Source organism: Mobula birostris, chromosome 22 (assembly GCF_030028105.1).
Source record: "Mobula birostris isolate sMobBir1 chromosome 22, sMobBir1.hap1, whole genome shotgun sequence".
In the NCBI taxonomy this organism is placed as follows: domain Eukaryota; kingdom Metazoa; phylum Chordata; class Chondrichthyes; order Myliobatiformes; family Myliobatidae; genus Mobula; species Mobula birostris.
The window spans coordinates 17,091,068-17,102,279 of NC_092391.1; the positions used below are offsets into that span (position 1 = coordinate 17,091,068).

Consider the following 11,212-nt stretch of genomic DNA (forward strand, 5'->3'; position numbering starts at 1 on the left):
GCGTTTAACATAACAAAGAAGCATTCCCAAGTATAACATAACAAAGAAGCCATCTTAATTAGTCTCACAGTAACATAAGAGACGAAACCCCCTTACAATAACATTAACAACTCAAAATCATTAATACTATTTTTGAACAAAGACTAAAACCAGTCATAATAACCCCATTTATAAATGCAAAGGAAGGATTTACCTACCCTGGTGTCAAAATTACCCCTGAAATTAAAACGATCGTCCCAACAAACTATCATCCACTAGTGGGTGAAGTGAAGGAGACATTCGATCGATGGATATCAATGCCCGTATCAATGATTGGCCGTATAAACATGATCAAAATGAATATATTACCAAAATTTCTATACCTTTTTCAATCACTTCCTCTCCCACTACCAAAATCATTTTTGATAAGCTTAATAGTATTTTCACTAAATTCATTTGGAATAATAAAAAATCTAGACTGAGACTTAGGCTGCTATATCTGCCTTATGAAAGGGGAGGGCTACAGCTCCCGAACCTGAAATGGTATTATTGGTCTGCTCAGTTACGTTCTGCAATGTTTTATCTCTCAGTGGAGGCCCTTCCAGCCTGGGTGAATATTGAACAGGCATCAGTAGTAAACCTCCCATTAAAGCTCTATCTATACTCTGCAGACCCAAGAAATCTGAAAAGAACAACCAAGAACCCTTTCCTCAAAAATACTATTGACATCTGGTATAAAGCACATCAGCACATTAAAGATACTCCTCCCATCTCTCGCTTCTCCCCAATATGGGGCAATACATACTTCAGGGCAGGAAGAGCAGATGGTGGTTTCACATTCTGGGCAGACAAAGGTGTGCAGAAAATAGAGGACCTTCATATGAATGGTAATCTTATTACATTTGATCAATTGTGTCAGACACACCATATTCCTAAGAAAACTTTTTAAAATATTTGCAACTGAAACATTTCATACTATCAAAATATAAGCATTTAATATCTGAACCACCATTATCACATCTTGAAAATCTCATACTTCTAAACCTAAAGGGGAGGAGTCAGAATTCTTTATCCTATACAGCTTTGATGTTATATGATAAGGAGTCCACCATTGACAGGCTAGAGGCATGGCGACTGGATGTTCAAGAAGACATAAAAGAAATTGAGTGGGAAATGGCATGCAGTGGAAAGCGGCCAGTGAGTGAGTGGCCCAGTGAAGGAGTGGAGCTTTGAGGCTTTGACTCAAGAGAGTCTGGCAGTTTTGCCAGTTGGACTGTGCAATCAAGTCAATCAAGATTTTAATAGCTCAGCAGAAAGCAGTTGATTAGGAAGGGAGCAGTTACTCTACTGGGAGTATTCTATAGGCCCCCTGGTAGCAGCAGAGATACCAAGGAGCAGATTGGGAGGCAGATTTTGGAAAGGTGCAAAAATAATAGGGTTGTTATGGGTGACTTAAACTTCCCTAATATTGATTGGCACCTGATTAGTTCCAAGTATTTAGATGGGGCAGAGTTTAAGTGTGTCCAGGATGGATTCCTGTCACAGTATGTTGACAGGCTGACTAGGGGGAAGGCCATACTAGATCTAGTATTAGGTAACGAACCAGGTCAGGTTACAGATCTCTGTGGGTGAGCATCTGGGGGACAATGACCACCGCTCCCTGGCCTTTAGCATTATCATGGAAAAGGACAGAATCAGAGAGAACAGGAAAATTTTTAATTGGGGAAGGGCAAATTATGAGGCTATAAGGCTAGAACTTGCGGGTGTGAATTGGGATGATGTTTTTGCAGGGAAATGTACTATGGACATGTGGTCGATGTTTAGGGATCTCTTGCAGGATGTTAGGGATAAATTCTTCCCGGTGAGGAAGATAAAGAATGGTAGGGTGAAGAAACCATGGTTGACAAGTGAGGTGGAAAATCGAGTCAGGTGGAAGAAGGCAGCATACATGAGGTTTAGGAAGTAAGGATCATGTGGATCTACTGAGGAATATAGGGTAGCAAGAAAGGAGCTTAAGAAGAGGCTAAGGACAGCAAGAAGGGGGCATGAGAAGGCCTTGGCGAGTAGGGTAAAGGAAAACCCCAAGGCATTCTTCAATTATGTAAAGAACAAAAGGATGATAGGAGTGAAGGTAGGACCAATCAGAGATAAAGGTGGGAAGATGTGCCTGGAGGCTGTGGAAGTGAGTGAAGTTCTTAGTGAATACTTCTCTTCGGTATTCACCAATGAGGGGGAACGATGACAGTGAGGACAATATGAGTGAGGTTGATGTCCTGGAGCATGTTGATATTACGGGAGAGGAAGTGTTGGAGTTGTTAAAATACATTAGGACAGAATATTCCCCAGGCTGCTCCATGAGGCGAGGGAAGAGATTGCTGCGCCTCTGGCTAGGAACTTTATGTCCCCGTTGTCCACGGGAATGGTACCAGAGGATTGGAGGGAGGCGAATGTTGTCCCCTTGTTTAAAGAAGGTAGTAGGGCTAGTCCAGGTAATTATAGACCAGTGAGCCTTGCGTCTGTGGTGGGAAAGCTGTTGGAAAAAATTCTTAGCAATAGGATCTATGGGTGTTTAGAGAATCATGGTCTGCTCAGGGACAGTCAGCATGGCTTTGTGAAGGGTAGATCGTGTCTAACAAGCCTGATAGTTCTTTGAGGAGGTGACCAGGCATATAGATGAGGGTAGTGCAGTGGATGTGATCTACATGGATTTTAGTAAAGCATTTGACAAGGTTCCACATGGTAGGCATATTCAAAAAGTCAGAAGGCATGGGATCCAGGGAAGTTTAGCCAGGTGGATTCAAAACTGGCTTGCCTGCAGAAAGCAGAGGGTAGCGGTGGAGGGAGTACATTCAGATTGGAGAGTTGTGACTAATGGTGTCCCACAAGGATCGGTTCTGGGACCTCTCTTTTCGTGATTTTTATTAATGACCTGGATGTGTGGGTAGATGGGTGGGTTGGCAAGTTTGCAGACGACACAAAGGTTGGTGGTGTTGTAGATAGTGTAGAGGATTGTCAAAGATTGCAGGGAGACATTGATAGGATGCAGAAGTGGGTTGAGAAGTAGCAGATGGAGTTCAACCTGGAGAAGTGTGAGGTGGTACACTTTGGAAGGACAAACTCCAAGGCAGAGTACAAAGTAAACAGCAGGATACTTGGTAGTGTGGAGGAGCAGAGGGATCTGGGGGTACATGTCCACAGATCCCTGAAAGTTGCCTCACAGGTAGATAGGGTAGTTAAGAAAGCTTAAGGGGTGTTAGTTTTCTTAAGTCAAGGGATAGAGTTTAAGAGTCGTGAGGTAATGATGCAACTCTATAAAACTCTGGTTAGGCTACACTTGGAGTACTGTGTCCAGTTCTGGTCGCCTCACTATAGGAAGGATGTGGAAGCATTGGAAAGGGTACAGAGGAGATTTACCAGGATGCTGCCTGGTTTAGAGTATGGATTATGATCAGAGATTAAGGGAGCTAGGGCTTTACTCTCCGGAGAAAAGGAGGATGAGAGATGATAGAGGTATACAAGATATTAAGAGGAATGGATACAGTGGACAGCCAGCGCCTCTTCCCCAGGGCACCACTGCTCAATACAAGAGGACACGGTAAGGGGTGGGAAGTTCAAGGGGAATATTAGAGGAAGTTTTTTTTTTACTCAGTGGTTGGTGCGTGGAATGCACTGCCTGAGTCAGTGGTGGAGGCAAATACACTAGTGAAATTTAAGAGACTACCAGACAGGTATATGGAGGAATTTAAGGTGGGGGGGGGGTTATATGGGAGGCAGTGTTTGAGGGTCGGCACAACATTGTGGGCCAAAGAGCCTGTACTGTACTGTGCTGTGCTGTACTATTCTATGTTCTATGTTAAAAGCCCAAAAACAATCAATTAACACGAGAATGAAGATATTACAATACAAATGGTTAATGAGAACTTGTATTACCCTGATCAAACTGAACCATTGGTCCCCTGACATCCCAGACACTTGTGCTAAATGTTTAGAAAAAAAGGGTACTCTGTTTCACTGTGTATGGGACTGTCCAAAATTAAAAAATACTGGAAAACAGTTGTTCAGACTATATCTGAGATTGTTGGAGTAAAGGTGCCTCACCAAGTAAAAATGTGTGTACTAGGTCAATATCCAAAGAACTTCACTGTTAGTTCAATCAGCAGGCCAGGAGGATGATAGCTTTATCCTGGAGGAAAAATGGATATACCTTCGATACATGCATGGGTGGCATCTTGTATTGTATTGGAGAGACTGACTTGCATAACCAGAGGAAGGGCAGGAGAATTTGAAAATGTGTGGAAACCTTTATTGGAGTTTCTTGGATGTTAAGGTGCACATTTTGAAATAGCTGTGTGTTGTTGAGTGCTTCTACGGTTTTTTTTTCTGATGTTTTTATTTTATTTCTTTGTTAAATATGTGAAGTCTGTGAAATGTTATTTCTTTTCTTTTGATTGTGAAAAACATGACATGTTTCACTATTTAGTTTAATTATTATTTATTTGTATATGTGAAATATGTAAAATTCAATAATTTTTTAAAAACAATGTAAAATATACAGTGCATATAAAAAGTATTCACCCTTCCCCCCCAAGAAGTTTTCATGTTTTATTGTTTTACAACATTGAATCACAGTGGATTTAATATTTGGCTTTATTGACAAGATCAACAAAAAACTCTTTCATGTCAAAGTGAATACAAATTGGTCTGTTTATTACAATTATTAAACACAATAATCGTTTGCATAATTACTCACCCCCTTCAAGTATTTAGTAGATGCACATTTGGCAACAACTATAGCCTTGAGTCTGTGGGGATAGGTCTCTATCAGCTTTGCACATCTGGACACTGCAATTTTTCCCATTCTTCTTTACAAAATAGCTCAGATTGTATGGGGATCGTGAGCCACGAATTCTCAATTGGATTGAGGTCTGGAATCTGACTTGGCCACTTCAGGACATTAACTTTGTTGTTTTTAACCAGTTCCTGTGTAGTTTAGCCTTACGCTTGGGGTGATTGTCTTGTTGGAAGACAAATCTTCTAAGTCAGTTCTCTTGCAGACTGCATCCGGTTTTCCTCCAGGATTTCCCTGTATTTTGCTGCATTCATTTCACCCTCTACCTTCACAAGCCTTCCAGGGCTTGCAGCAGTGAAGCATCCCCACAGCACGATGCAGCCACCACCATGCTTCATGGTAGGGATGGTATCTTTTTGATTTTTTTGCATAGTAAGGGAATTAAGGATTATGGGGGAAAAGGCATGTAGGTGGAGAGGAGTCCATGGCCAGATCAGCCATGATCTTATTGAATGGTGGAGCAGGCTTGATGGGTCAGATGGCCTACTCCTGCTCCTATTTTTTAAAATTTTTATGTGTGGTGTTTGGTTTATGCCAAACATATTATTTAGTCTGGTGGCCAAAAAGCTCAATTTCAGTTTCATCAGACCATAGAACCTTCTTCCAGCTGACTTCAGTCTCCCACATGCCTTCAGGCAAACTAGACCAGATTTCATGTGAGTTTGTTTCAACAGTGGCTTTCTCACTGCCGGTCTCCCATAAAGCTGTGACTGGTGAAGCACCTGGGCAACAATTGTTGTATGCAGTCTCTCCCATCTCAGCCACTGAAGCTTATAACTTCTCCAGCGTTGTCATAGGTCTCTTGGTGGCCTCCCTCACTAGTCCCCTTCTTGCACTCAGTTTCTGAGGACGGACTGCTCCAGGCAAATTTACATTTGTGCCATATTCTTTCCATTTCTTGATGGCTGACTTAACTGTATTCCAAGGGATATTCAGTGACTTGGAAATTTTCTTGTATCCATGTCCTGACTTGTGCTTTTCAATAACCTTTTTGCGGAATTTTACCAGCATACTGATTCACCAGCTGTTGGAACTTTCAGGTACAAGTGTATTTTTACCACAATCTATTGAAATACCTTGACTGCATACAGTAATCTTCATTGAACTAATCATATGACTTCTAAAACCAATTGGCTGCACTAGTGATGATTTGGTGTCATATTAAAGGGGGTGAATACTTACGCAATCAATTATTTTGTTTCCTATTTGTAATTAATTTAGAACATTTTGTAGAGATCTGTTTTCACTTTGACACGAAAGAGTCTTTTTCTGTTGATCACTGTCAAAAAAGCTAAATTAGTTCCACCGTGATTCAATGCAATAAAACCTGAAACCTTCTAGGGGGGAGGGGGGAGAATACTTTTTATAGGCACTGTAAAAGCTCCTGAAAGAGTGCAGTGCAGGTTAAAGAGTAAGATTGTAACGAGGTAGATTGTGAAGAATACAAGAGATCCACTCAAAAGTCTGATTACAGTTGGATACAAGCTGTCCTTCATCTTGGTGGTACATGCTTACTGCCGAATAACGAGAGGAAAAGAGAAAATGTGGGGTGGGGGGGGGGGGAGTGAACATCCAAGTAAAACTTTTCACCCTGTACACTGATAAGAAATCACAAATACAACGCAGAACAGGATTATAAAATATTCTTCTCAAATAAGCTAAAGGAATTTGCTGCTTCATTTTATTATCTAACAGGAAACTAACTTACTATCTGTACTTTTCTCCTCACGAACAAATGTCTGTTTAATTCTGAAGGGAAAGAACAGCCTATGATACAGAAAATGGTATTGTTCTAACTCAAATAACCCACCTGTGTTCAGCACGCAATGTAAAATAGTTTACAAACAGAAACAAGAACTCATCCACTTTTTCTAAATACTGCAAACCGCTACTTATAAAACTTTACTGCACTGGAAAAAACTAGAATGGAATGTACTCTTGAGCATATTGAGGGCCACCTCTCAGAGCTCGGCTCCGGATCATTAAGAAAATAAAGACAGGTTGTTCCTGAAAGTTTGAGGAAACATCTGCTCAGATCACCCCAGCTGGCGACCTGTGCCAAATTCAGCACCGTTTGGCGGGAAAGAACCAACTCTGCAGCGGACGCTCCGGACTCGCTCGTCCGCCGCTCTGAAGTTGTCACCTAGTCTCCAACCGGCTCCGTACTCTCCTTAGCGGCCAACACCATCTAAATATGCCCAGGCTCCGCTCCGAGGCCGTTTGCATCGTTACTAACCCACCCCCATACTTTATGTGCGTCTTCCCGCCCCGTCCCGGTTTCTCACCCGCTCCTTTGGACCTGATCCTGGTCCGCCAACACCCCCCTCCCCTCACTTCGCCCCCCGACCCCGGCATTGGTCCCCATCCACCACTCGCCCCCACCCCCGTCCCGACCGGCGCAGGTCTCGAGGGTGTTCCTCCTGTGCCGACCCTGCCGCCAATCCCGGTTCCCTAGGTCCTGACCCTTGGGCCCCCTTCCCCGTCAGTGTAATGTGCGGCGGTCCGGCTCACCTGATAATCCATGCCGGGGATGCGGAGGGCCGCTTTAGTGGGTGCCGTGCTGTAGCTTGACGCCCAGGCACTGACTGATCTGCCGAGCACCGCCCCTTTCCTTTTCTCCTCAGGAATTGCACACCTCCCGATAGCCTTCAACAACGCGCGGAAGAACCGCGCCATCGTGAGCCGCAACGGGCAACACGTGGCTCTCTTTCTACCTTTGACCTGTCCACTCCTGGCACGCAGCTAAACGTCAGCCTCTACCGCGCCATCTTTGATGCTACAGTTCTTTGCCGTACTGTATGCAAATATAAGTGATATGCTTGGCATGTTTACACTTCTCCTCTCGTTGGCCGTGGCTTAGCAATATTAATACAAATAATTCTAAACAATTTCTACTGGGATTCTAGACCATGGAATAGTGCAGGACAGGAACAAGTCCACAAGATTTTTCCCAAACTAATTAAATTAGGAATCAAATGTCCAAATAATCACTTCAGCCTATGTCCTTGTCCTCATTTCCTGCACAATAGTGTTAGTTTAAGAGCCTCCATTGTATTTGCCTCCACCAACACCACCCCAAGCAGTGCATTCCAGGCACCCACCACTCCTTGTCTAAAAAAAAATCTTGTGCCACACAGTTCCTTTGAACTTGCCCCCCCCCACCTTAAATGCATATCCTCAAGTATTAGACATTTCAAGAATGGGTAAAAGATACTGGCTCTCTACTCTATGCCTCTCATAAACTTTTAAATCTATCAGATCTCCCCTCGGTTTCTACCACTCCAAAGAAAACAACTGAAGTTTGTCCGACTTCAAATAGCACCGGCCTTTTACTCCAGGCAGCGTTCTGGTAAACCTCTCCAAAAAAAAGCCTCAACATCCTTCCTACAATAGAACGACCAGAGCTAAATGCTATACTCCAGAAGCAACTTAACCAGTTTTATCAACCCGCAACATAACTTTCTAATTCTTGAACTCAATCCCTCAACTAATAAAAAACCTGCCAAATGCCTTCTTTACCACCCTATCAACTTGTGCAGTGACTTTCAGAGTCAGGAACCAGAGTCTGTGGTTAAGGATCTTGCCATTAATAGTGTATTGTTTCCTTACATTTGATCTTTTAAATAGTTGGGTTAAACTCTGCCTGCCATTTCTCCACCCAAATCTGCAACTGATCTGCATTCCATTGTATATTTTGACAGTCTTCTATGCTATCCATAACACCCCCAATCTTCATATCATCTGGAAATTTACTCTCCCTAACACATACATTTTCATCTGAACCATTAATATTATCACAAAGAACAGAAGTTCTAATACAGATCTCTAGGAGACACCACTAAGCATAAAATTCCAGGCAGAGTAAGTCAATCAACCATTATCACTTGCATTCCATGGGCAAGCCAATTCTGAATCTTAACAACCAATTCACCATTAACCCAGCATCAGTTAGTTTGCTGAGCCTCTGGCAATGATCTTTGCATCCTCAGTGAGGACAGGGGAAGTTCTGGAGGATTGGAGGGAGTAGAGATAGCCCAGTGAGTCTTACTTCAGTGGTTGGTAAGTTGATGGAGAAGATCCTGAGAGGCAGGATTTATGAACATTTGGAAAGGTATAATATGATTAGGAATAGTCAGCATGGCTTTGTCAAAGGCAGGTCGTGCCTTACAAGCCTGGTTGAATTTTTTGAGGATGTGACTAAACACATTGATGAAGGAAGAGCAGCAGATATAGTGTATATGGATTTCAGCAAGGCATTTGATAAGGTACCCCATGCAAGACTTATTGAGAAAGTAAGGAGGCATGGAATCCAAGGGGACCTTGCTTTGTGGATCCAGAACTGGCTTGCCCACAGATAGCAGAGAGTGGCTGTGAACGGGTCATATTCTGCATGGAGGTCGGTGACCAGTGGTGAGCCTCAGAGATCTGTTTTGGGACCCCTACTCTTCGTGATTTTTTAAATGATCTGGGTGAGGAAGTGGAGGGATGGATGAATAAATTTGCTGATGACACAAAGGTTGGGGGTGTTGTGGATAGTGTGGAAAGTTGTCAGAGGTTACAGCAGGACACTGATAGGATGCAAACCTGGTCTGAGAAGTGGCAGACAGAGTTCAACCCAGATAAGTGTGAGGTGGTTCATTTTGGTAGGTCAAATACGACAGCAGAATATAGTATTAATGGTAAGACCCTTGGCAGTGTGGAGGATCAGAGGGATCTTGGGGTCCGAGTCCATCGGACACTCAAAGCTGCTGCGCAGGTTGACTCCATGGTTAAGAAGGCACACAGTGCATTGGCCTTCATCAATCGTGGGATTGAGTTTAAGCGCCAAGATATAATGTTACTGCTATATAGGAACACACATCAAAGTTGCTGGTGAACGCAGCAGGCCAGGCAGCATCTGTAGGAAGAGGTGCAGTCGGCGTTTCAGGCCGAGACCCTTCGTCAGGACTAACTGAAGGAAGAGTGAGTAAGGGATTTGAAAGTCGGAGGGGGAGGGGGAGATCCAAAATGATAGGAGAAGACAGGAGGGGGAGGGATAGAGCCAAGAGCTGGACAGGTGATAGGCAAAAGGGGATACGAGAGGATCATGGGACAGGAGGTCCGGGAAGAAAGACAAGGAGGCGGGGGGGGGGACCCAGAGGATGGGCAAGAGGTATATTCAGAGGGAGAAAAAGGAGAGTGAGAGAAAGAATGTGTGCATAAAGTTCACCAGCAATGTGTGTTGCTTGAATTTCCAGCATCTGCAGAATTCCTGTTGTTTGCTGCTATATAGGACCCTGGTTAGACCCCAGCTGGAGTACTGTGCTCAGTTCTGGTCACCTCACTACAGAAAGGATGTGGAAACTATAGAAAGGATGCAGAGATTTACAAGGATGTTGCCTGGCTTGGGGAACATGCCTTATGAAAATAGGTTGAGTGAACTCGGCCTACTCTCCTTGGAGCGACAGAGGATGAGAGTTGGCCAGATAGAGGTGTATAAGATGATGAGAAGCATTGATCGTGTGGATAGTCAGAGGCTTTTTCCTGGGGCTGAAATGGCTAGCACTAGAGGGCACAATGCTTGGAAGTAGATACAGAGATGTCGAGTAAATTTTTTTTTAAAACGCAGAGTGGTGAGCGCATGGAATGGGCTGCCGGCGATGATGGTGGAGGCGGAAACTATAGGGTCTTTTAAGAGACTTTTGGATAGGTATATGGAGCTTAGAAAAATAGAGGGCTATGGGTAACCCTGGGTAATTTCTATGGTAAAGACATGTTTGGCACGGCTTTGTCTGTTTCTATTCTATGTTTTAGCATACTCACACTGCTCCGCAGAAGCAAACACAAAACACAAGCCAGCACTAAAACAGCAAAACAAGCTCTGTTCACACGGCTCAGGCTTGGAAGACATTAGGCTTCAACTTCCCCAGTGGCCTTGCAGAGATTGACAGACTTCTGATTGCTGAATCAAAGGTGGTGATAAATCAGCATATAGGAGAGAGATTGAAAATCTGGTTGAGTGGTACCACAACCTCTTATTCAATGTCAGCAAGACCAAAGCCATTGACTTCAGAAGGAAACCAGAGATCCATGTGCCAGTCCTCACTGGGGGGGGGGGAATCAGAGGTGGAGAGGTGGGGGTTAGCAACTTTGAATCCATCAGTGTTATCATTTCAGAGGACTTGTCCTGGGCCCAGAATTCCAGTGCAATTACTAAGAAAGCACTTTTGGTATGACATCTAAAATTTTGACAAACTTCCATAGATGTGTGGTGGAGAGTATATTGACTGGCTGTATCTCAGCTTGGTATGGAAGCACCAATGCCACTGAATAGAAAATCCTACAAAAAGTAGTGGATCTGGCCCAGTCTGTCATGGGTAAAGCTCTCCCCACTGAGCACATCTA

At 43.6% G+C, this 11,212-nt stretch overlaps 1 protein-coding gene across 1 annotated transcript in view; it reads right to left on the reverse strand.

Annotated features, from left to right (window-relative positions):
- fpgs (folylpolyglutamate synthase) overlaps window positions 1–7,547 on the reverse strand; it is a 69,429-nt gene extending 61,882 nt beyond the window's left edge. The window contains exon 1 of the mRNA XM_072240161.1: window positions 7,340–7,547. Within this exon, the coding sequence (XP_072096262.1) occupies window positions 7,340–7,504 (165 nt within the window). The 5' untranslated portion in view covers window positions 7,505–7,547. The remainder of the gene's footprint in view (window positions 1–7,339) is intronic.
- Between the last annotated feature and the right edge of the window lie 3,665 nt (window positions 7,548–11,212).